The sequence below is a fragment of the Triticum dicoccoides genome, chromosome 4A (assembly GCF_002162155.2).
Source record: "Triticum dicoccoides isolate Atlit2015 ecotype Zavitan chromosome 4A, WEW_v2.0, whole genome shotgun sequence".
Classification (NCBI taxonomy): Eukaryota; Viridiplantae; Streptophyta; class Magnoliopsida; order Poales; family Poaceae; genus Triticum; species Triticum dicoccoides.
This window is the reverse complement of record NC_041386.1, coordinates 592,610,404-592,636,663: the sequence shown is the minus strand read 5'-3', so window position 1 is coordinate 592,636,663 and position 26,260 is coordinate 592,610,404. Positions and strand designations below refer to the sequence as shown.

General features: G+C 43.8%; 1 protein-coding gene and 5 non-coding genes across 6 annotated transcripts in view; 1 reads left to right on the top strand and 5 right to left on the bottom strand.

Annotated features, from left to right (window-relative positions):
• LOC119283728 (growth-regulating factor 9-like) overlaps positions 1 to 3,734 on the top strand; it is a 4,341-nt gene extending 607 nt beyond the window's left edge. The window contains exons 2-6 of the mRNA XM_037563151.1: positions 970 to 1,108; positions 1,261 to 1,568; positions 2,029 to 2,217; positions 2,685 to 3,003; positions 3,173 to 3,734. Of these exons, the coding sequence (XP_037419048.1) occupies positions 970 to 1,108; positions 1,261 to 1,568; positions 2,029 to 2,217; positions 2,685 to 3,003; positions 3,173 to 3,719 (1,502 nt within the window). The 3' untranslated portion in view covers positions 3,720 to 3,734. The remainder of the gene's footprint in view (positions 1 to 969; positions 1,109 to 1,260; positions 1,569 to 2,028; positions 2,218 to 2,684; positions 3,004 to 3,172) is intronic.
• A 760-nt stretch (positions 3,735 to 4,494) lies between these two features.
• LOC119290402 lies at positions 4,495 to 4,584 on the bottom strand. The gene has a single exon (XR_005141911.1). It is a non-coding gene; the product is annotated as a small nucleolar RNA snoR126 (small nucleolar RNA).
• A 286-nt stretch (positions 4,585 to 4,870) lies between these two features.
• On the bottom strand, positions 4,871 to 4,960 carry LOC119290403. The gene has a single exon (XR_005141912.1). It is a non-coding gene; the product is annotated as a small nucleolar RNA snoR126 (small nucleolar RNA).
• Positions 4,961 to 5,245: 285 nt separating this feature from the next.
• LOC119290405 lies at positions 5,246 to 5,335 on the bottom strand. Its single transcript, XR_005141914.1, has one exon. It is a non-coding gene; the product is annotated as a small nucleolar RNA snoR126 (small nucleolar RNA).
• A 127-nt stretch (positions 5,336 to 5,462) lies between these two features.
• Positions 5,463 to 5,552, bottom strand: LOC119290404. The gene has a single exon (XR_005141913.1). It is a non-coding gene; the product is annotated as a small nucleolar RNA snoR126 (small nucleolar RNA).
• A 349-nt stretch (positions 5,553 to 5,901) lies between these two features.
• LOC119290406 lies at positions 5,902 to 5,991 on the bottom strand. The gene has a single exon (XR_005141915.1). It is a non-coding gene; the product is annotated as a small nucleolar RNA snoR126 (small nucleolar RNA).
• Positions 5,992 to 26,260: the final 20,269 nt, after the last annotated feature.

Genomic DNA, 26,260 nt, shown 5'->3' with positions numbered 1-26,260 from the left:
CGAGGACTAAAAACCCTAACCAAAACTAACGGAGGCACCGAGGTTCTCGTCCCAGGCCCCATTCGCCGGAGCGGCAGACAGAGGGGAAGCGAATCCATATGCTCTCCGCCTCTCCTCTGCTCGGCTTTGTCACTACTCCATCACTTCCTTTGAAATGTACTACAACAAATGCATACCGTTTTTGTGTCACCACAAGTGTTAACGCGTGTCTTGTTGCCCTTGACTCGGGAAGGAACGAACGGAGCAAGCCTAGGGAAAGAAGAGAGAATGCGTAGCCAGCTAGGTAGGCGTCGTCCTCCATTAACGCCCGGGCTCAAGACGATTTCGATTTGAAAGCGAGCGGCCGTGCAGGGTGCTTGGGGGGAGACATTCATTCACTTGCAAGCATACAAGGGCACTACTCCTACTTAGTAGTAGTAGTAATTGCAGGTACTCACAAGGAAATTCATTGTGCTCGCGCGTACCGCGCGCCATGTAGTTATGGAATCGCATTGCTTGCTACCCCTGCTAGTCGTACCACAGAGTTACTACTACAGCACCCCAACTAATTGCTATAGAAAAGGCCGGCTGGCTCTTGCGAGTGCTAGAAGTACAACCAAACTTTTTTAATTAATATTTCAACCAAGTAGCACTGCTATCTCCTGTCCTTTTTAGTCGATGTAAAATTTGTCCGAAGCCAAAATTCGTAAAGTTTGATCAACTTTATGGAAAAAAACATCAACACTCAGCATACGAAATCAATACCACTAGACAGGTCACTAATTTAATTTTCATATTGTAGCGGCGCGTCGACAACTTGTTCGGGCGGCGGCAATGGTCGGTCGGTGGTCCATGAACATCGACGTATTTTTTATTATGTTTGAGATGCTTTGCACTTTCGGTGAATCTTTATACAATATATTTGATCATTGTCGAAAAAAATAACCTTTGAATTATTTTTTCATACTAATATAGTCATTTTTTTGTAAGGTTCGACTTCAGACAAATATCACATGCAGAGTAAAAAGGACCAGAGAGAATATCAGCACTGTACTTCCAAGCCATTGTGGCAAGAGCCGTGGGCCACGAGCCGGGCACACTATGCGCGCATCTATCACCACAGCGCAGTGTAAATACGTGCCATCACCATTACCACCACTCGCTGTCACCGGCCACCAAAGCGTCGTCGAGCATCACTCGCTCAAAAACACCGACGATAAAGAAAGAAAACGAGAGCAAAGCAAAAGGCCCCAGTGAAAAGACAGGCCGTTGCTATTTAAGGGCCACCCCCAGTCCCCCAAAGAGGCACACTCCCACTCCCACTCCACTTCAGCCACGCCACTGCCTCCAGCTCCGGCGATGCCCGCCGCCCCCTCCCCGCTCCCCCCGAACGCTTCCTGAGCTCCCCGCCGCCGCCATGGAGCTCGGGCAGGTGCTGGGCTACACGCCACCGGCGACCAAGGACGCGAGATCCGGCGGCGGCTTCACCCAGGCTGCCGCTTGCCCCTACCCCTACCCCTCCCCCTTCCTCGACGAGCAGAAGATGCTCAGCTTCTCCAAGGCCGCCGCCGCTCACCAGCCGCCCTCAGGTCTTTCTTGGATCCGCTCCTCCCTCTTCCACACATTTTTTCTGGCATCTGTGATGTACTCCGCTCGATCTGCTCTCTGCAAGCCATGATAGATGGGCAGTCCTCTGGCGTCCTACTGTTCCCATGTTCAAAGATAAAAGGAAAAGAGTCAAAAGCAGCACTCCATGAGCCCTCTCTCTCACCTCTCACTCAGCAGCGCCACCAGCTCGATTCATGGCCATGGGGATTCGCTCGAACCTACCCATTCACTGGGGGCCCTCCTGCTCAGCCAAGGCTGCTCCATTCCATTGCTTCTTTTTACTGCTTTATTTATCTACACTTTTGTCTTCACTCGGCGCCTGCAATAACAAGAAACAAATAAATAAGCATATCCATGGATATTTGCAAGATAAGGCTGTTGCTTCACTGAGCATTTTTGCTCATGCTGAGTGGGGTTTCCTCTTCTTCTTTTTGCATCTAGGTATGGATTTTGGGAGGTCCAATGAGCAGAGGCTGTTGCTGGCCAGGAGCAAGATGCCCTTCACCCCTTCACAGTGGATGGAGCTGGAGCACCAGGCCCTCATTTACAAGTATCTCAATGCAAAGGCCCCCATACCTTCCGGCCTGCTCATCTCCATCAGCAAGAGCTTCAGACCCTCCTCCGATAGAAGTAAGCATCCAGCCAAAAACATGTACTATACTCACATCTCATTTTTTTTTACTGAGGTAGAAACGCAGCCAACGTTGTGTGTAGATATGACTGCCTGTAAATGTGATGCAGTAAAAGATCTGTCTTGGTAGAAAAAGTACTGTCCTGCACGTGATATCTAAAAGCATGTCAGCAAATATTGTTTTTTTTTTGCATATTTGTAAGTATTTCTAAATAAGAATATATCAGTCAGTAGGCATGGCACAAATGCTGCATATAAGATGTTGCCTCAGCTATCTATTTAGATTTAGTCACCAAGCAAGTTAACATATGCATCAAGCACAACCTTAATACTGTCTACTACTACCTCCGTATCAAAATATAAGACGTTTTGAACTGCAAAAACGCCTTATATTTTGATACAGAGGAATACTTGGTTACAAAGCTATAAATGCAAGCAGAGCATGACCTGCTTCCCTGTAATGCAGTGCCCTGGAGGCCTGTCTATCAAGGGTTCACCAATGCAGATTCTGACCCGGAACCTGGAAGATGCCGTCGAACAGACGGCAAGAAATGGCGGTGCTCAAAGGAGGCGATGGCCGAGCACAAGTACTGTGAGCGGCACATCAATAGGAACCGCCATCGTTCAAGAAAGCCTGTGGAAAACCAAACAAGGAAGAACGCCAAAGAGACACCTGCTGCTGGCTCGATATCGGCCGCTGTCTCACAGGGTGGCTGTAAGAAAGCAAAAGCTGGTGATGAACTGAAGCCAGGGAGCGTCAGTTATTGGACAGATAATTTAAACAGGTTTGTATACATTGAATCTTAGTTTCTTATATGGATCAGAACTATTTCACAGCTATGGAGTGACTGAAAAAATGCAACTGCTAAGCTAGGGAGGCAAAGAAACAAGCAAAAACATTTAAATTTTATTGCAAGGTCATAATTTCGATTTAACACATGTACTCGTTTGCAGGGCAATGGTGAGCAAAGCCAGGGGAAACAACCCTGAAGAAGGCAACAGTGCTCCACTCCTGAATTCTACTAATCAACAACACACATTGTCCTTGTTCTCTCAACTGAAGCAACAGAGCAAACCAGATAAGTTCAGCCCGGCAGTCGATAGTGAATCGATCTCCTCAAATACTGTATTGAAGCCTTGGGAAAGAAGCAACCAGCAGAGCAGTAAGGACGTTTCTTCCACGACGCTCCATGATCGCGGGTGCCTTCAATCAGTCCTTCAAGATTTCAGCATGCATAAGAATGACAAGATCGAGTCTCAGAAAAACAATGCTTCAGTGCCATCTACTTTCTATTCATCTACAGAAGGTCGACACATCAGCTGCCTTGCATCTAACATGATGCAAGTGCAGGAGGATTGCATCTCAAGCTCTTGGGAGATACCTCAAGGTGGGCCTTTAGGTGAAATCCTAACAAACTCCAAGAATACTGATGACTTGACCAATAAGTGTGAATCAAGATCATATGGTTGGTTACTGAGTCTTGATGAACATGAAATGTGAGTTCGCAGTAAATGGAGAGCTAGACATAGCAAAATTCACCATGGAAGGGAACAATGCTGATGGAAGCAGGATGAAGTAGCTTAGATGTGTGACCCATCCATGCTTGTTCTTCTCTCCATATTTTCAATCTTCTGTTTTGTAATATCCAGTAGTTGCAACTTTTAGTGTTTAGGAATTTGGCTGTATCCTAAAATATTATGGCTTGCCTTGTATCAAGCTTATTAGCTACATCTTTTAACAGGTAAACTATAAGGATCCATTTCTTCATATCCATCCAGTAGTTCCAACTTCCAAGGAACTTTTCTGAAATTATTTGAGCCCATAACACCCATGGTTCTGTTTGTCAATGTCCAAGACCATAACTGTCAACTCTTCATAAGGATGGCATATATTGTAATAATCATATAACAAGCAGATGAATATCAATTCAAATCGTCCTGACAAACATATAAGGCCATTTGGTTATCAAGCCTTGGACAACTTACTGCAGGTTAAATGAGCCCAGTAATCATAGTACAATTATACAGTCAATTTCTGGAAACTTTTATCATACTTTCTGAGGACAGTTTATCATCTCTAGTATGATTCAAAAGAATGAACCCATGTCTGGTACGGTGATGGCCCTTAAATTTGATATACTCCTGTATTGATTATGTCCAGGACAGGATTGATACAGTGAGGAGTATTACAGCAGAGATACGTATCAATAGGACATCCGGCAGATAAGAACAGTATCCAAATTTAAACAAGTGCACTGCACAAACAAACAAGTGCGCCGGCTCAGACACGCACAAATAAAGTCATCATATTTGGTCCTTAACTGAAATTAAATTATGAACAAATAATCTAGTTGTCATCACAGCCAGGCAAACCAGTTCCTCTATTACACAATTTTGTCACCTAAAACACAAGAACAAAAATCATGACAAAAACCAACGTTACAAGGTACTCCCTCCGCTCACAAATATAAGATGATCTTTTTTTTTCTGAATAGGATGTATATACACACGTTTTAGTGTGTTTGTTCACTCATTTCAGTCCGCATGTAGTCCATTTGAAATTTCCAAAACAACTTATATTTGTGAACGGAGGGAGTAGAAGTAGAAGAGAACCAAATTTAAACAAGTGCACTGCACAAACAAACAAGTGCGCCGGCTCAGACACGCACAAATAAAGTCATCAGATTTGGTCCTTAACTGAAATTAAATTATGAACAAATAATCTAGTTGTCATCACAGCCAGGCAAACCAGTTCCTCTATTACACAATTTTGTCACCTAAAACACAAGAACAAAAATCATGACAAAAACCAACGTTACAAGGTACTCCCTCCGCTCACAAATATAAGATGATCTTTTTTTTCTGAATAGGATGTATATACACACGTTTTAGTGTGTTTGTTCACTCATTTCAGTCCGCATGTAGTCCATTTGAAATTTCCAAAACAACTTATATTTGTGAACGGAGGGAGTAGAAGTAGAAGAGAACCAAATTTAAACAAGTGCACTGCACAAACAAACAAGTGCGCCGGCTCAGACACGCACAAATAAAGTCATCAGATTTGGTCCTTAACTGAAATTAAATTATGAACAAATAATCTAGTTGTCATCACAGCTAGGCAAGCTAGTTCGTCTAATACACAATTGTTGCCTAAAATACAAAAACAAAAATCCAGACAAACCAACGTAAGAAGGTAGAAAAGAACCAGATTTAAACAGCTGCACTCAAGACACAAACAAGTGCGCCGGCTCAGACACGCACAAATAAAGTCATCAGATTTGGTCCTTAACTGAAATTAAGGTATGAAGAAGTAATCTAGCTGTCATCACAGCCAGGCAAGCTAGTTCCTCTAATACACAATTGTCACGTAAAATACAAGAACAAAAATCCAGACAAACCAACGTAAGAAGGTAAAAAAGAACCAGATTTAAGCAGCTGCACTCAAGACACAAACAAGTGCGCCGTCTCAGACACGCACAAATAAAGTCATCAGGTTTGGTCCTTAACTGAAATTAAGTTATGAATAGTTGTCATCAAAGCCGCACAAACTAGCTCCTCCAATACACAATTGTCACCTTAAATACAAGAACCAAAATCGAGACAAAAACCAACATAAGAAGGTACGTACTGTATAAGAGAACCAAACTTGAACAACTGCGCTCCAGGAAAAAAGAACAAGTGCAGAGGCTCAGACACGCACAAATGAAGTCATCAGCTTTGGTCCTTCGCTGAAATTAAGGTATGAACAAGTAATCTTGTTGTCATGACAGCCACGCAAGAACAATTGTATGTAAGGATCCTAAAAAAAGATGGAGAAATCACATATGCAGACTCCTAACAGTAATAATGCAGAAATAACCAAACTAAAAAAATGAAGCGCCAATTAAAATACTGAGATTAATTAAAGAACAAAACGCAAGCGCAACAATAAACTTATAAGCGTGCGGGGGAATCTATTTCTCGGGCTATGGCTATCAGAATCGCAGGATCTGGTAGTAACTGGAAGAAGAAAGCTACAGGTCGTCAAAATGACCCCAACTCCTGTAAAATCGATCCGTCGGGCTGCGGCGGCTCAAGATGCTATCCAGCGCGTGCTTAATAATCGGGGAAAAGAAAATTCACAATCGATTTGCGGAGGTCGACGAGCCTACAATCGAGGCCGATAGAAATTGCAGAGGAGAGGGGGAAATTCGCCGGAAAATAGCTTATCCCTGGTAGAATCAGGGAGGAGATCTGGTCAGATCTGGTAGCTGCTGATTCAGTTGGGGGGGAAGCTGCAGGTCTGACAGTAGAGCACTGGTCAGATCTGTTCGGGATGCAGGTGCTCAAAACAGAGGAACAGAAAAAAAAATGTAGGAACAGGGTGGAGGACAAAGTCAAAATCTACCGGCTTGAAATTGGAAGAATTTTTTTAACTAGTGGTGCTCGGAACGCAGGAAGCCAGTTTAGCTGTACTGGAGATAGAATGCGCTTATGGCTGGACTAAAAAAATCAAGGGCAACCTGCTGTGCTTAAATTTCGTGTTTTGACCCCCTTTTCTCATATCTATTCATGATCTGACCCTAGTTTGATAAAATTTCAAAATTTGACCTTTTTGCTATCGCCAAGGTCCATAACGATAGGGTCTAACAGCCTACCGCCAAGGTCTCTGGCGATAGGGTTACATGCCCTACCGCAAAATTCTCCTAAATGTTGAACACAATACGTGCTCGTGCCTACCGTCAGGCACCTTCGCGGTAGGGTTATACAGGCTACCGTTAGTATGTTTGGCGGTAAGGATGTTTCCTACCGCCAAGGTCCCTGGCAGGTAAGCTGTTACACCTTACCGTCATGGACCCTGGCGGTAGCAAAAGGGTCAGATCTTGAATTTTTTTAAACTAGGGTTAGATTTCAAATGGGTTTCAAAAAAGGTTCAAAACATAAAATTTTGCCACCTGTTATGCATGTGAATGGGTGAATCGTTGTTACATGTGAACATAGACCACATGCACCACCACCGTTTTAGCAACACAGGTCCATGCATGGTCCATGTAAACCAGGTCTACCCTACTTCTGGAGCCAGACATGTCAAATCCAGTTACTCCTGCACTGCGCCAGTTTTCCTCGGGCCTACGCGAAAAATGAGCTTCCAGCGGATGTTTCAATTCCCATGAAAACCGCAGGCTAAGGGCCTCTTTGATTTATAGGATTGTCAAAATGAAGGAATAGAAAAAATGCAGGAATAGGATGGCATGTCCTATAATATCCTACAGAATTTGAAAAAATGTTTGATAGCGCGGGAAAAATAAAGGAATTCTATAAAGAGGTTTGAGTGGATGGAAATTTTCCTCCAAAATGTAGTACAAATGGATCCTATAAAAAAATCCTAAGGATGCCAATCCTATGAATCAAACAAGCATCACAGGAAAAATTCCTAAGGCTCTGTTCGGTATACAGGGATTTCGCAGGATTTTTTGGGGGATGAGTTTCCTTAGGAATTTCTACCCACAGTGCGTTCGTTTCGGAGGAATACCGGTGGCCTGTTCCGTCGGAATACCAGGCGGACCTGTACTTTTCACAGGAAATGAAAAATCCACTGGAACTTCATGTTGTCGCGGAGGCCCGAGGCTAGCTCTTGCTCTAGTGCGGTCCAACCGAATAAACAATGGCTGCATGGGGAGGTCATCACTTCTAAAGACAATAAAAAACTCTAATCAGCAGTAAGGACGCCCATCCCTCCATCGCACTCCAAGGATTCCTATTCCTGCAAATCGAACAGGCCAAAAGGCTCCACAGGTTCGCTCTTGACACTCAACTCTATTCCTTTGCAGTTATTTATTCCTTCGTTTTTTTCGCCTCCAAACCGAACGAAGCCTAAGGGTTCAAATCTTTTAAAAATCCTATGCAATTCCTTTGAATCAAAGGAGCCCTAAGAAGCCTTTCCTTTGGAATCTATTGGACTGTTTCCTTTGTACAGAACGCTCCTAAAGAAAAAAATACCGAAGGAAAGGAAACCACCACAATTCCTGTAAAATTCCTCCGTCCGGAACAGGGCCTAAGCTTGTGCCTGCTGCCATTTGGAATTCACAGGGACTGGGCCGAGCTGTTGTTCTTCAGCCTGTGGTTAGATGGTTAGAGAGACTATGATATCTCCAGTCCATTAGAGTTCAAATTCTGGTGCTCGCATTTATTTCTGGATTTAATTCAGGATTTCCGGCGATGCGCATTCAGTGGGAGGAGACGTTCCCGTCGACGACGAGGCGCTTACGGTGACTTCGTAAATCTCAAGATGATATACCGGTTCAGTCTTTCAGAGATGCTCATAGGGATAGGGTGTGCGTCTGTGCGTTCATAGGGGCGAGTGTATGTGCGTGTATATGAACGCTTGTTTGTGTACTGATGTTAAAAAAAACCATTTCAACCCTACAGGCCCCAAAGTTTGGACCAGATTATAATAGGGTACACGAGAGAGAAATAACAGTGATCTCCCCACGCCCATAACACCTCATAATGTTTTGACATATTTAAAAGCTTGTCTGAAAAAAAAACCTATTTAAAAATTGCAAAAATGTATGAAATAAAACTGTAACATTGCTATGACGACTAATTTCAAATCAAAATCAATATGCAGCTTTAGAAACAAGGAAGAAGACTACATATTCGGCGTTGGTTGTGCTAATAGGCCGAATCCGCATACCAAGTTAAATTAGTTACTAATCATAGCTAGATTTTTTTTGTTTTATTGCTGAAGATGCATTATGAATTTGGATTTGAACTTTTTTGTCATCTACTTTTGTTAGTTCATTTTTGTGACTTATGTTCCCAATACCTGGGATATGATCTTTTAGCACCGGATACGCCCTTTTTTCTGACTTTTGTGGTGATTTTTTTATTTGGAAATACCCCATGTGTGGGAGTACTCCGATACGTTTACAGGAACACATGCCAAAGCTCTCATACAGGAGAACACGTAGAAGCAATACACGTTCACGTGAAAATGAATAGAACTGGCCTTTATATGAAACTTCAACACAAAATGACTCCAATCTAAAAATATTTCACGAAATGGCCCTCTTTTGCGTGACGCCTACGGCTAGGGCGCCATGCTAGAGAGCATGACACCCTGGGCTAGGGCGCAATAGTAGCGACATGTAGCATGACGCCCCGGCCTGGGGCACCATGCCACATAGCATGACGCCCTAGCCCGGGGCGTCATGCTATCTAGCATGGCGCTCTATTTCCGGGCGTCATGCAAAAGGGGCTATTTCGTGAAATGTTTTCAGATTAAGGTCATTTTGTGTTGAAGTTTCAGATAAGGGCCATTTTTGTCCATTTTCACGTAATACATGATGAACAAAAGGACATACACACGCACACACAATCCTAGTAGACTAAGGCCCAATTCTTTTGAGCAGATTATGGAGAATCTCGGTCTGGAAAATCTTGATCAAAAGAACTCAGTTGCCTCTCCAAAATCTCGAGAGGATTCTATAGAGTCCTAGTGCAATCCAAAATCTCCTAAAAACTTGGATTTTCCTAGAATATTGGCATTTTGGAGAGTCCCTCAAACAAAAATTGTTCGAGTTAAAAGACTACCCATATTGCAGCAAGTTATTACGACCAGAATGCCACTGAACCATCCACGCTTCGTACAGAAGAAAACGAGCGCGCGTTTGCGCTCGATGCCCAACAATTTCGCATCGAGGGAAATTCAACCCGCATCACGCACCGAGCGCCAGGGTTCGAGCACCGCCACCGGCCGCGCCTTGCCGTCCCGGTCCACGACGTCGCCGGCCCTGTCCCCCGCCGTAGCCCCTCCTCTGCCCCCGTGGGACGCCCAAAGCTGCCCGCAATGCTCTGCAAAAATTGCAGCCGACACCTTCCTTCCTTCCTGAAGCTGCATGGCGACCGCAAGTCCACTTCGAGCCATCCCCTTTCTCAGCATGCTGTTCTTCTTCTTTTTAGCTAAAATGTTCGAAACAAGTGTTATTAATTCATCAAACATTTTCTGTCTAGGGGTAATACGGAGATTTTATCACATAACTCAATCCACAATCTCAAACTACAATCTCAGAAAAGGACTCGGCGGAAGATTCTTGGGGAAGCAGATTCTGGGAGAATTTTCCACAGTCTTGATTCTGCAAAATCATGTACAAAAAGAACTAGGCCTAAGAACCACGTGTTCAGATGAAGTGTTGCAAGTGTCCACCGCTAAAGAAGCACGAGAATAATGTGGAGCATCGAGTAGGTCAAGCCCCTAGTGTAGGATGCTACCTCTTGAGCATTGCGTAGATTTTCCCTTGAAGAGGAAAGGGTGATGCAGCAAAGTAGCATAAGTATTTCCCTCAGTTTTTTAGAACCAAGGTATCAATCCAGTATGAAATCACGCTCGAGTCCCACGCACCTACACAAACAAATAAGAACCTCGCAACCAACACGATAAAGGGGTTGTCAATCCCTTCACGGTCACTTACGAGAGTGAGATCTGATACATATGATAAGATAATATTTTTGGTATTTTTATGACAAAGAGAAATAAAGATGCAAAGTAAAATAAACGGTAAAGGAAATAACTAAGTGTTGGAAGATTAATATGATGGAAGATATGTTGGAAATATGCCCTAGAGGCAATAATAAATTAGTTATTATTATATTTCATTGTTCATGATAATCGTTTATTATCCATGCTAGAATTGTATTGATAGGAAACTCAGATACATGTGTGGATACATAGACAACACCATGTCCCTAATAAGCCTCTAGTTGACTAGCTCGTTGATCAATAGATGGTTACGGTTTCCTGACCATGGACATTGGATGTCGTTGATAACGGGATCACATCATTAGGAGAATGATGTGATGGACAAGACCCAATCCTAAGCCTAGCACAAGATCGTGTAGTTCGTATGCTAAAGCTTTTCTAATGTCAAGTATCATTTCCTTAGACCATGAGATTGTGCAACTCCCGAATATCGTAGGAGTGCTTTGGGTGTGCCAAACGTCACAACGTAAATGGGTGGCTATAAAGGTGCACTACGGGTATCTCCGAAAGTGTCTGTTGGGTTGGCATGAATCGAGACTGGGATTTGTCACTCCATGTAACGGAGAGGTATCTCTGGGCCCACTCGGTAGGACATCATCATAATGTGCACAATGTGACCAAGGAGTTGATCACGGGATGATGTGTTACGGAACGAGTAAAGAGACTTGCCGGTAACGAGATTGAACAAGGTATCGGGATACCGACGATCGAATCTCGGGCAAGTATCGTACCGATAGACAAAGGGAATTGTATACGGGATTGATTGAATCCTTGACATCGTGGTTCATCCGATGAGATCATCGTGGAGCATGTGGGAACCAACATGGGTATCCAGATCCCGCTGTTGGTTATTGACCGGAGAGTTGTCTCGGCCATGTCTGCATGACTCCCGAGCTCGTAGGGTCTACACACTTAAGGTTCGATGACGCTAGGGTTATAGGGAAAGTATGTACGTGGTTACCGGATGTTGTTCGGAGTCTCGAATGAGATCCCGGACGTCACGAGGAGTTCCGGAATGGTCCGGAGGTAAAGATTGATATATAGGAAGTATGGTTTTGGCCACCGAAAGTGTTCCGGGCATCACCGGTAGTGTACCGGGACCACCGGAGGGGTCCGGGGGTCCACCGGGAGGGGCCACCGGCCCCGGAGGCCTACATGGGCCAATAGTGGGAAGGGACCAGCCCCTAGGTGGGCTGGGGCGCCTCCCACCAAAGCCGCACCTCCAAGAGGGGAAGGGGCAAACCCTAGGGCAGATGGGCCCTAAGGCTCACCCCAGGTGCGCCTCCCCCTCTTCCCCTTGTGGCCGCCACCCTAGATAGGATCAGGGGCTGCCGCACCCCTTGGAGTGGGAACCCTAGAGGGGGCGCAGCCCCCTCACCTCCCCCTATATATACTTGAGGTATGGGGGCTGCCCAACACACGATTCGATCTCTCTCTTGGCACAGCCCTACCCCTCTCCCTCCTCGTCTCTCGTAGTGCTTGGCGAAGCCCTGCTCAAGTCCCGCGCTCCTCCACCACCACCACGCCGTCGTGCTGCTGCTGGACGGAGTCTTCCCCAACCTCTCCTTCTCCCCTTGCTGGATCAAGGCATAGGAGACGTCATCGGGCTGCACGTGTGTTAAACGCGGAGGCGCCGTTGTTCGGCGCTTAGATCGGAATCAACCGCGATCTGAATCGCTACAAGTACGACTCCTTCATCCACGTTCTTGCAACGCTTCCGCTTAGCGATCTACAAGGGTATGTAGATGCACTCTCCTTCCCCTCGTTGCTAGATTACTCCATAGATTGATCTTGGTGATGCGTAGAAAATTTTAAATTTCTGCTACGATCCCCAACAAGATAGACCCGGGGGCCATAGGTTTCACTAGTGGCTTTTCTCAAGAGCATAAGTATTACGGTGGGTAAACGAATTACTGTCGAGCAATTGATAGAATTGAGCAAAGTATGAGAATATCTAGGTATGATCATGTATATAGGCACCACGTCCGTGACAAGTAGACCGAAACGATTCTGCATCTACTACTATTACTCCACACATCGACCGCTATCCAGCATGCATCTAGAGTATTAAGTTCATAAGAACAGAGTAATGCTTTAAGTAAGATGACATGATGTAGAGGGATAAACTCATGCAATATGATATAAACCCCATCTTTTTATCCTCGATGGCAACAATACAATATGTGCCTTGCTGCCCCTGCTGTCACTGGGAAAGGACACCGCAAGATTGAACCCAAAGCTAAGCAGTTCTCCCATTGCAAGAAAGATCAATCTAGTAGGCCAAACCAAACTGATAATTCAAAGAGACTTGCAAAGATAAACCAATCATACATAAAAGAATTCAGAGGAGATTCAAATATTGTTCATAGATAAACTAGATCATAAACCCACAATTCATCGGATCTCGGCAAAGACACCGCAAAAGAAGATTACATCGAATAGATCTCCAAGAGAATCGAGGAGAACTTTGTATTGAGATCGAAAGAGAGAGAAGAAGCCATCTAGCTAATAACTATGGACCCGTAGGTCCGAAGTAAACTACTCACACATCACCGGAGAGGCCATGGAGTTGATGTAGAGGCCCTCCGTGATCAATGCCCCCTCCGGCGGAGCTCCAAAAAAGGCCCCGAGATGGGCTCTCTCGGGTATAGAAGGTTGCGATGGTGGAATTAGGTTTTTGTGCTACTCCTGGATGTTTGGGGGATACGTGGATATATATAGGAGGAAGAAGTACGTCGGTGGAGCATCGAGGGGCCCATGAGGGTGGAGGGCGCGCCCAGGGGGTAGGCGTGCCCCCCTGCCTTGTGCCCTCCTTGATCGTTTCTTGACGCCAACTCTAAGTCTCATGGATCACGTTTGTTGAGAAAATCACGTTCCCGAAGGTTTCATTCCGTTTGGACTCTGTTTGATATTCCTTTTCTTCAAAACCCTAGAATAGGCAGAAAAACAATAATTTGGGCTGGGCCTCCGGTTAGTAGGTTAGTCCCAAAAATGATATAAAAGTGTAAAATAAGGCCCATTAACATCTAAAATAGATAATATAATAGCATGGAGCAATCAAAAATTATATATACGTTGGGGACGTATCAAGCATCCCCAAGCTTAATTCCTGCTCGTCCTTGAGTAGGTAAATGATAAAAGAAGAATTTTTGATGTGGAATGCTTTCTAACATATTTCTCAATGTAAATTTTCTTTATTGTGGCATGAATGTTCAGATCCGAAGGATTCACGATAAAATTTTAATATTGACATAGAAATAATAATACTTCAAGCATACAAACTAAGCAATCATGTCTTCACAAAATAACATGGCCAAAGAAAGTTATCCCTACAAAATCATATAGTCTGTCTATGCTTTATCTTCACCACACAAAATATTTAAATCATGCACAACCCTGATGACAAGCCAAGCAATTGTTTCATACTTTTGATGTTCTCAAACTTTTTCAATCTTCACGCAATATATGAGCCTGAGCCATGGATACAGCACTATATGTGGAATAGAATGGTGGTTGTGGAGAAGACAAAAAAGGAGAGAATATAGTCTCACATCAACAAGGCGTATCAACGGGCTATGGAGATGCCCATCAATAGATATCAATGTGAGTGAGTAGGGATTGCCATGCAACGGATGCACTAGAGCTATAAGTATATGAAAGCTCAACAAAAGAAACTAAGTGGGTGTGCATCCAACTCGCTTGCTCACGAAGACCTAGGGCATTTTGAGGAAGCCCATCATTGGAATATACAAGCCAAGTTCTATAATGAAAAATTCCCACTAGTATATGAAAGTGATATCATAGGAGACTCTCTATCATGAAGATCATGGTGCTACTTTGAAGCACAAGTGTGGAAAAAGGATAGTAACATTGTCCCTTCTCTCTTTTTCTCTCATTTTTTATTTGGGCCTTCTCTTTTTTTGGCCTCTTTTCTCTTTTTTTCGTCCGGAGTCTCATCCCGACTTGTGGGGGAATCATAGTCTCCATCATCCTTTCCTCACTTGGGACAATGCTCTAATAATGATGATCATAACACTTTATTTACTTACAACTCAAGAATTACAACTCAATACTTAGAACAAAACTATGACTCTATGTGAATGCCTCCGGCGGTGTACCGGGATGTGCAATGATGCATGCGTGACATGTATGAAGAATTATGAACGGTGGCTTTGCCACAAATACGATGTCAACTACATGATCATGCAAACAATATGATAATGATGAAGCGTGTCATAGTAACGGAACGGTCGAAAGTTGCATGGCAATATATCTCGGAATGGCTATGGAAATGCCATAATAGGTAGGTATGGTGGCTGTTTTGAGGAAGGTATATGGTGGGTTTAAGGTACCGGCGAAAGTTGCGTGATACTAGAGAGGCTAGCAATGGTGGAAGGGTGAGAGTGCGTATAATCCATGGACTCAACATTAGTCATAAAGAACTCACATACTTATTGCAAAAATCTATTAGTTATCGAAACAAAGTATTACGCGCATGCTCCTACGGGGATAGATTGGTAGGAAAAGACCATCGCTCGTCCCCGACCGCCACTCATAAGGAAGACAATCAATAAATAAATCATGCTCCGACTTCATCACATAACGGTTCACCATACGTGCATGCTACGGGAATCACAAACTTCAACACAAGTATTTCTCAAATTCACAACTACTCAACTAGCATGACTCTAATATCACCATCTCCATATCTCAAAAGAATTATCAAGTATCAAACTTCTCATAGTATTCAATGCACTTCTATGAAAGTTTTTATATTAAAGTAAATTTCCATGTTGTTCTAAGGGACTCTCAAAATAATATAAGTGAATCATGATAGATCAATAGTTTCTATAAAACAAATCCACCACTGTGCTCTAAAAGATATAAGTGAAGCACTAGAGCAAAAACTATATAACTCAAAAGATATAAGTGAAGCACATAGAGTATTCTTATAAATTTCAAATCATGTGATTCTCTCTCAAAAGGTGTGTACAGCAAGGATGATTGTGTTAAATTAAAAAGAAAAGACTCAAATCATACAAGACGCTCCAAGCAAAACACATATCATGTGGTGAATAAAAATATAGCTTCAAGTAGTTACCGATAGACGAAGACGAAAGAGGGGATGCCTTCCGGGGCATCCCCAAGCTTAGGCATTTCGGTGTCCTTGAATTTTACCTTGGGGTGCCATGGGCAGCCCCAAGCTTAGGCTCTTGCCACTCTTTGTTCCATAATCCATCAAATCTTTACCCAAAACTTGAAAACTTCACAACACAAAACTCAAAATAGAAATCTCGTGAGCTCCGTTAGCGAAAGAAAAAAAACACCACTTCAAGGTACTGTAACGAACTCGTTATTTATTTATATTGGTGTTAAACCTACTGTATTCCAACTTCTCTATGGTTTATAAACTCTTTTACTAGCCATAGATTCATCAAAATAAGCAAAAAACACAAGAAAAACAGAATCTGTCAAAAACAGAACAGTCTGTAGTAATCTGTAGCTAACGCAACTTCTGGAACCCCCAAAATTCTAAAATAAATTGCTGGACGTGAGGAATTTATATATTAATCATCTGCAAAAATAATTAACTAAATATAACTCTCCAAATAAAAATGGCAGCAATTCTCGTGAGCGCTAAAGTTTCTGTTTTTTACAGCAAGATCAAAAAGACTTTCCCCAAGTCTTCCCAACGGTTCTACTTGGCACAAACACTAATTAAACACAAACAAACACAACCAAAACAGAGGCTAGATAAATTATTTATTTCTAAACAGGAGCAAAAAGCAAGGAATAAAAATAAAATTGGGTTGCCTCCCAACAAGCACTATCGTTTAATGCCCCTAGCTAGGCATAAAAGCGAAGATAGATCTAGGTATTGCCATCTTTGGTAGCTAATTCTTCAATAAGACACCTATAACTCTTAGGAATTTCTTTATTTTTATTAATTATCAAACACCTAGGCACGAAATCAAGAAAATCATTTGTAGCAAACAGTTCCTTAATGATAGCAAAAAGATTGGGATGAACACTTATTGATTTTAAATCCGCGGTTTCCTTACTAGAGGATTCACCCTTATTTTTAGGAGCATAAACAAGCTTGGAAATTTTGGTATGAGGATTTGGAGTATTTATAACGGAAGAAAAAGTGGACCCCAAGTTGGTGATAATTCCCTCAAGTTTATCGATTCTAGTAGAATCTTGATCTATTCTTTCATTAACTATGGGTTCTTTTTCCTTAAAACTTTTCAGAGTAACTCCCACCTTAGATCCATACTGGGTAATTTGGTTGTGGATCTTTTTATCCAAATTCTCAATCAACTCTACAGTAGCAACTTTATTCTCAATAATTTCAAGCCTTTGCATCACATGTTCCAGAGTTAACATAGTTCCATTAACCAAAAGAGGTGGTGAGCCAAACAAATCTATCATAGCATTATAAGAATCAAAAGTATGGCTACCCAAGAAATTCCCTCTGGTAATAGTATCAAGAATATATCTATACCAAGGAGTAGCGCCTACATAAAAATTGCGAAGAAGAACGGAAGTAGATTGCTTCCTGGTAGATCTATTTTGAGTATTGCAAATTCTATACCAAGCGTCTTTTAGATTTTCTCCCTCCCTTTGCTTAAAATTAAGAACTTCATTCTCGGGAGACAACGGAGAAGATAGAGGACTAGACATAACGACAAGGCAAGCAAGAAAGCGATGAACGGAAAAGAGAGGGCGAATAAAACGGCAATGGTGAAGTGGGGGAGAGGAAAACGAGAGGCAAATGGCAAATAATGTAATGCGAGGGATAAGAGTTTGTGATGGGTACTTGGTATGTCTTGACTTGTGTGTAGACTCTGGCAACTGTGCCAAAAATGGCTCGTTGTTAGGAGTCAAATCTTGACTTGACTTGGTACGAATCTGCCCGGCAACGGCGCCAGAAATCCTTCTTGCTACCTCTTGAGCACTGCGTTGGTTTTCCCTTGAAGAGGAAAGGGTGATGCAGGAAAGTAGCGTAAGTATTTCCCTCAGTTTTTGAGAACCAAGTTATCAATCCAGTAGGAGATCATGCTTGAGTCCCACGCACCTACACAAACAAATAAGAACCTCGCAACCAACGCGGTAAAGGGGTTGTCAATCCCTTCACGGTCACTTACAGAGTGAGATCTGATAGATATGATAAGATAATATTTTTGGTATTTTTATGATAAAGTGAAATAAAGATGCAAAGCAAAATAAACGGCAAAGGAAATAACTAAGTGTTGGAAGATTAATATGATGGAAGATAGACCCGGGGGCCATAGGTTTCACTAGTGGCTTTTCTCAAGAGCATAAGTATTACGGTGGGTAAACGAATTACTATCGAGCAATTGATAGAATTGAGCACAGTTATGAGAATATCTAGGTATGATCATCTATATAGGCATCACGTCTGCGACAAGTAGACCGAAACGATTCTGCATCTACTACTATTACTCCACACATCGACCGCTATCCAGCTTGCATCTAGAGTATTAAGTTCATAAGAACAGAGTAATGCTTTAAGTAAGATGACATGATGTAGAGGGATAAACTCATGCAATATGATATAAACCCCATCTTTTTATCCTCGATGGCAACAATACTATACGTGCCTTGCTGCCCCTGCTGTCACTGGGAAAGGACACCGCAAGATTGAACCCAAAGCTAAGCAGTTCTCCCATTGCAAGAAAGATCAATCTAGTAGGCTAAACCAAACTGATAATTCGAAGAGACTTGCAAAGATAAACCAATCATACATAAAAGAACTCACAGGAGATTCAAATATTGTTCATAGATAAACTTGATCATAAACCCACAATTCATCGGATCTCGACAAACACACCGCAAAAGATGATTACATCAAAATAGATCTCCAAGAGAATCGAGGAGAACTTTGTATTGAGATCCAAAGAGAGAGAAGAAGTCATCTAGCTAATAACTATGGACCCGTAGGTCTGAAGTAAACTACTCACACATCATCGGAGAGGCCATGGAGTTGATGTAGAGGCCCTCCGTGATCAATGCCCCCTCCGGCGGAGCACCGGAAAAGGCCCCAAGATGGGATCTCTCGGGTACAGAAGGTTGCGGCGGTGGAATTAGGTTTTCGTGGTGCTCCTGGATGTTTGGGGGATACGTGGATATATATAGGAGGAAGAAGTACGTCGGTGGAGCATCGAGGGGCCCACGAGGGTGGAGGGCGCGCCCAGGGGGGTAGGCGCGCCCCCCTGCCTCGTGCCCTCCTTGATCGTTTCTTGACGCCCACTCCAAGTCTCCTGGATCACGTTTGTTGAGAAAATCACATTCCCGAAGGTTTCATTCCGTTTGAACTCCATTTGATATTCTTTTTCTTCGAAACCCTAAAATAGGCAAAAAAACAGCAATTTGGGCTGGGCCTCCGGTTAGTAGGTTAGTCCCAAAAATGATATAAAAGTGTAAAATAAAGCCCATTAACATCCAAAATAGATAATATAATAGCATGGAGCAATCAAAAATTATAGATACGTTGGAGACGTATCATAGGACAAGTCCACTACCATGGCATGGCTAAGCTTAATGTTGTCAACTCCACCGAGGGAAAAGGGGAGCTTTTGCTTTGGGAATAGCGATGGTCCAACAATGGGAGCAGACACATGCCATGCTCGAGCATGAAGCTCTAGAGCAGCTAATAGCAATCACATATAGTTTACTTCTAGTTAATCAGGTGGAAGCATTCAAAACGAGTTATTGTCCAACTTTATCACTAATGGTGGGAAGATGGGGATCGACACCATGCCGGAGATGGCGCCCTGGACTAAAACATGGAATGAAGCATAAAACGATGGCCGCTACGTCAAAATGGACTCGAATGCTGGGGAAGCAGCCCACGAACATTTGCAAACCAATCATCACCGCAATTGATAACATGGCTCGAGCGCTGTTGAAGGAGGCCGCACCCGTGGGTACATCCGTCAAGCGCAATGAACTCCACTAAGGGAGTCCTGGACTAAGGGGTCCTCGGGCGTCTGGCCTGTTGGACATAGCCGGACTAATGGGCTATGAAGATACAAGACCGAAGACTCTCTCCCATGTCCGAATGGGATTCTCCTTAGCGTGGAAGACAAGCTTGGCGACCAAATATGAAGATTCCTTTCTCTGTAACTGACCTTGTACAACCCTAGTCCCCTCCGGTGTCTATATAAACCGGAGGGTTTAGTCCGGATGGATATATTCAATCATAATCATAGTCATATAGGCTAGACTTCTAGGGTTTAGCCATTACGATCTCGTGGTAGATCAACTCTTGTAATGCTCATATTCATCAAGATCAATCAAGCAGGAAGTAGGGTATTACCTCCATAGAGAGGGCCCGAACCTGGGTAAACATTGTGTTCCCTATCTCCTGTTACCATCGACCTTAGACGCACAGTTCGGGACCCCCTACCCGAGATCCGCCGGTTTTGACACCGAAATTGGTGCTTTCATTGAGAGTTCCACTATGCCGTCCTCAAAAAGGTTTGATGGATCCTTCAATCATCTACAACAATGCTGTCCAAGAGGAAGTCTTCCTCCCCGGACAGATCTTCGTGTTCGGCAGCTTCGCACTGCGGGCCAACTCGCTTGGCCATCTGGAGCAGATCGACAGCTACACCCCTGGCCGCCAGGTCAGGTTCGGGAGCTTGAACTACGTCGCAGATATCCGCGGAGACTTGATCTTCGACAGATTCGAGACCACGGCAGCCGCTCCCTGTCACCTCGATGAACATGACTTAGATCTGTCATCGAGCCATACCCAGGAAATTGCACCTGTAACCGCTCTGGCCTTAGATCCGGAGCAGGTTGCGCCATCCGAGGACGAGAAGCTCAACCCCGCCATGGAAGCCGCAGACTCCACGGTGTTGGAGCCACACACATACCTAACTTCCGGCAATGCTTGTGTCACCGGAACCTCGGGCTCATTTTCGGCTATAAGTTCCGAACTATGTGCGTGCGCACCTGTCGAGCATGATCGGTCATCGATCGCCTAATTCAGCGCCACGGACATCTTCCCGCACTCGTCTTTGGGCGATGTGCTGAACTCATTAAAAAATCTATCCTTAGCGGGGGATTCACAGTCGAACTATATTTGGTTCGAACTAGAAGCTGATGACGGGGAATTTCGCTTCCCACCCGCCACCCACTTCATAGCCACTGTCGAAGACTTAACCGACATGCTCGATTACGGCTTCGAAGACATGGCCAAAACCCGTTGTTCACCGGACCTTGGACGGCCACTTCTTCGTATGACGTGTACATGGTGGATACACCTAAAGAACCTAACGACAAAGAAGATCCAGTCAAGGATAAACCTCTTGAGACACATCCTAAGCGCCGACGTTAGCGGCACCGCTCTAAGTCACGTCGTGCAAAAGATAGCAATACCGGCACAGGAGAAGATAATACTCCAGACGGTGCCGAAGATAATGAAGACCCGTTGAAGCAACTTCCGAACAAGAAGAACGGGAAGATGGGCAAGTTAGTCCCGATGAACAAGCCATAAACGAAGACTCAGAGGACAGTAATTATCTTCCGCTCTCCGAGGATGAGGTGAGCCTCGGCAATGAGGATTTCATCGTGCCTGAAGAACCTCGCGAGTAGGAGCGCTTCAAGTGCCAGCTAATAGCCACTGCAAGGAGCCTGAAAAAGAAGCAGCAACAACTTCAAGCTGATCAAGATCTGCTTAATGATAGATGGACTGATATCCTGGCAGCCGAAGAATACGGCCTTAAGCGCCCAACCAAAAGTTACCTGAAGCACAAATTGCTACCTCAGTTCAAAGATGAGGCGCGGAAGCTGATGACTCACAAGGATAGGGGATCTATCGTAGTCCTTTCGATAAGTAAGAGTGTCGAACCCAACAAGGAGCAGAAGGAAATGATAAGCGGTTTTCAACAAGGTATTCTCTGCAAGCACTGAAATTATAGGTAACAAATAGTTTTGTGATAAGATAATTTGTAACGAGCAACAAGTAACAAAAGTAAATAAAGTGCAGCAAGGTGGCACAATCCTTTTTGTAGCAAAGGACAAGCATGGACAAATTCTTATATAGAGAAAAGCACTCACGATGACACATGGGAATTTTCGTCAAGCTAGGTTTCATCACGATCATATGATTCACGTTCGGTACTTTGATAATCTGATATGTGGGTGGACCGGTGCTTGTGTGTTGTCCTTACTTGGACAAGCATCCCACTTATGATTAACCTCTATTGCAAGCATCCGCAACTACAACAAAAGTATTAAGGTAAACCTAACCATAGCATGAAACATGTGGATCCAAATCAGCCCCTTACGAAGCAATGCATAAACTAGGGTTTAATCTTCTGTCACTCTAGCAACCCATCATCCACTTATTACTTCCCAATGCCTTCCTCTAGGCCCAAATAATGGTGAAGTGTCATGTAGTCGACGTTCACATAACACCACTAGAGGAGAGACAACATACATCTCATCAAAATATCGAACGAATACCAAATTCACATGACTACTAATAGCAAGACTTCTCCCATGTCCTCAGAAACAAACGTAACTACTCACAAAGCATATTCATGTTCATAATCAGAGGAGTATTAATATGCATATAGGATCTGAACATATGATCTTCCACCAAATAAACCAACTAGCATCAACTACAAGGAGTAATCAACACTACTAGCAACCCACAGGTACCAATCCCAGACTTGGAGACAAGAATTGGATACAAGAGATGAACTAGGGTTTGAGAGGAGATGGTGCTGGTGAAGATGTTGATGGAGATTGACCCCCTCCGGATGAGAGGATCGTTGGTGATGACGATGGCGATGATTTTGTTGGGGAACGTAGCAGAAATTCAAAATTTTCCTACGTGTCACCAAGATCTATCTATGGAGAAACCAGCTACGAGTAGAAGGAGAGTGCATCTACATACCCTTGTAGATCGCTAAGCGGAAGCGTTCAAGTGAACGGGGTTGATGGAGTCGTACTCGTCGTGATTCAAATCACCGATGATCAAGTGCCGAACGCACGGCACCTCCGCGTTCAACACACGTACAGCCCGGTGAGGTATCCCACGCCTTGATCCAGCAAGGAGAGAGGGATAGGTTGATGAAGACTCCATCCAGCAGCAGCACAACAGCGTGGTGGTGGTGGAGGAGCGTGGCAATCCTGCAGGGCTTCGCCAAGCACCACGGGAGAAGAGGAGTACTTGGGAGAGGGGGAGGGCTGCGCCAGAACTTCGTGTGTAGCTCCCATGCGCCTCCCCACTATATATAGGGGTGGAGGGGCTGGTTTCTTGCCCTCCAAGTCCATTGGGGCGTTGGCCAAGGTGGGAGGAAAGAAATCCCATCATTTCCTTCCCCACCGATTGTTATCCCCCCTTTTTAGGGATCTTGATCTTATCCCTTCGGGATATGATCTTATTCCTTCTAAGGGGGGATCTTGGTGCACCTTGACCAGGGGTGTGGGGCCTTGCCCCCACTACCCACGTTCATGTGGGTCCCCCCATGCAGGTGGGCCCCACTCCGGAACCTTCTAGAACCTTCCCGGTATAATACCGAAAAATCCCGAACATTTTCCGGTGGCCAAAATAGGACTTCCCATATATAAATCTTTACCTCCGGACCATTCCGGAACTCCTCATGACGTCCGGGATCTCATCCGGGACTCCGAACAACATTCGGTAACCACATACAAACTTCCTTTATAACCCTAGCGTCATCGAACCTTAAGTGTGTAGACCCTACGGGTTCGGGAGACATGCAGACATGACCGAGACGTTCTCCGGTCAATAACCAACAGCGGGATCTGGATACCCATGATGGCTCCCACATGTTCCACGATGATCTCATCGGATGAACCACGATGTCAAGTACTTAATCAATCCCGTATTCAATTCCCTTTGTCTATCGGTATGTTACTTGCCCGAGATTCGATCGTCGGTATCCAATACCTTGTTCAATCTCGTTACCGGCAAGTCACTTTACTCGTTCCGTAACACATCATCCCGTGATCAACTCCTTGGTCACATTGCGCATATGATGATGTACTACCGAGTGGGCCCAGAGATACCTCTCCGTTTACACGGAGTGACAAATCCCAGTCTCGATCCGCATAAAACAATAGATACTTTCGGAGATACCTGTAGTGCACCTTTATAGTCACCCAGTTACGTTGTGACGTTTGATACACCCAAAGCACTCCTACGGTATCCAGGAGTCACACGCTTTCATGGTCAAAGGAAGAGATACTTGACATTGGCAAAGCTCTAGCAAACGAACTACACGATCTTTGTGCTAGGCTTAGGATTGGGTCTTGTCCATCACATCATTCTCCTAATGATGTGATCCCGTTATCAACGACATCCAATGTCCATAGCCAGGAAACCATGACTATCTATTGATCACAACGAGCTAGTCAACTAGAGGCTCACTAGGGACATATTGTGGTCTATGTATTCACACGTGTATTACGATTTCCGGATAATACAGTTATAGCATGAATAAAAGACAATTATCATGAACAAGGAAATATAATAATAACACTTTTATTATTGCCTCTAGGGCATATTTCCAACAGTCTCCCACTTGCACTAGAGTCAATAATCTAGTTCACATCGCCATGTGATTAACACTCACAGGTCACATCGCCATGTGACTAATACCCAAGAGTTTTAGGTTTGATCATGTTGCTTGTGAGAGAGGTTTTAGTCAACGGGTCCGAACCTTTCAGATCCGTGTGTGCTTTACAAATCTCTATGTCATCTCCTAGATGTAGCTACCACGCTCTATTTGGAGCTATTCCAAATAACTGTTCTACTTGGAGCTATTCTAAATTGTTGCCCCATAATACGTATCCGGTATCTCTTCTTAGAGCTATCCGGATAGGTGTTAAGCTTGCATCGACGTAACCTTTACGACAAACTCTTTTACCACCTCCATAATCGAGAAAATTCCTTAGTCCACTAGTTACCAAGGATAACTTTGACCGTTGTCTGTGATCCATTCATGGATCACTCTTGTACCCCTTGACTGACTCATGGCAAGGCACACTTCAGGTGCGGTACTCAGCATGGCATACTGTAGAGCCTATGTCTTAAGCATAGGGGACGACCTTCGTCCTTTCTCTCTATTCTGCCGAGGTCGAGCTTTAAGTCTTAACTTTGTACCTTACAACTCAGGCAAGAACTCCTTCTTTGACTGGTCCATCTTGAACACCTTCAAGATCATGTCAAGGTATGTGCTCATTTGAAAGTATTATTAAGCATTTTGATCTATCCTTATAGATCTTGATGCTCAATGTTCAAGTAGCTTAATCTAGGCTTTCCATTGAAAAACAATTTCAAAATAACCCTATATGCTTTCCAGAAATTCTACGTCATTTCTGATCAACAATATGTCAACAACATATACTCATCAGAAATTCTATAGTGCTCCCACTCACTTCTTTGGAAATACAAGTTTCTCATAAACTTTGTACAAACCCAAAATCTTTGATCATCTCATCAAAGCGTACATTCCAACTCCGAGATGCTTACTCCAGTCCTTAGAAGGATCGCTGGAGCTAGCATACCTTTTAGCATCCTTAGGATCGACAAAACTTTTCTGATTGTATTGCATACAACCTTTCCTTACGAAAACTGGTAAGGAAACTTGTCTTGACATCCATCTGCCAGATTTCATAAATGCAACTAATGCTAACATGATTCTGACGGACTTTAAGCATCGCTACGAGTGAGAAAATCTCATCGTAGTGAACTCCTTGAACTTGTCGGAAAACACTTCGCCACAAGTCGAGCTTCATAGATGGTGACATTACCATCCACGTCCGTCTTCTTCTTAAAAGATCCATTTATCTCAATGGATTGCTGATCATCGGGCAAGTCCATCAAAGTCCATGCTTTGTTCTGATATATGGATACTATCTCGGATTTCATGGCTTCTAACCATTTGTCGGAATTCGGGCCCACCATCGCTTCTCCATAGCTCGTAGATTCATTGTTGTCTAGCAACATGACCTTCAAGACAGGATTACGTACCACTCTGAAGTAGTACGCATCCTTGTCATCCCACGAGGTTTGGTAGTGACTTGATCCGAAGTTTCATGATCAATATCATAAGCTTCCACTTCAATTGGTGTAGGTGCCACAGGAACAACTTCCTGTGCCCTGCCACACACTAGTTGAAGAGACGGTTCAGTAACCTCATCAAGTCTCCACCATCCTCCCACTCAATTCTTTCGAGAGAAACTTTTCCTCGAGAAAGGACCCGATTCAAGAAACAATCCATATTGCTTTCGGATCTGAATTAGGAGGTATACCCAACTGTTTTGGGTTTCCTATGAAGATGCATTTTATCCGCTTTGGGTTCGAGCTTATCAACCTGAAACTTTTTCATATAAGCGCCGCAGCCCCAAACTTTTAAGAAACGACAACTTAGGTTTCTCTAAACCATAATTCATACGGTGTCATCTCAACGGAATTACGTGGTGCCCTATTTAAAGTGAATGTGGTTGTCTCT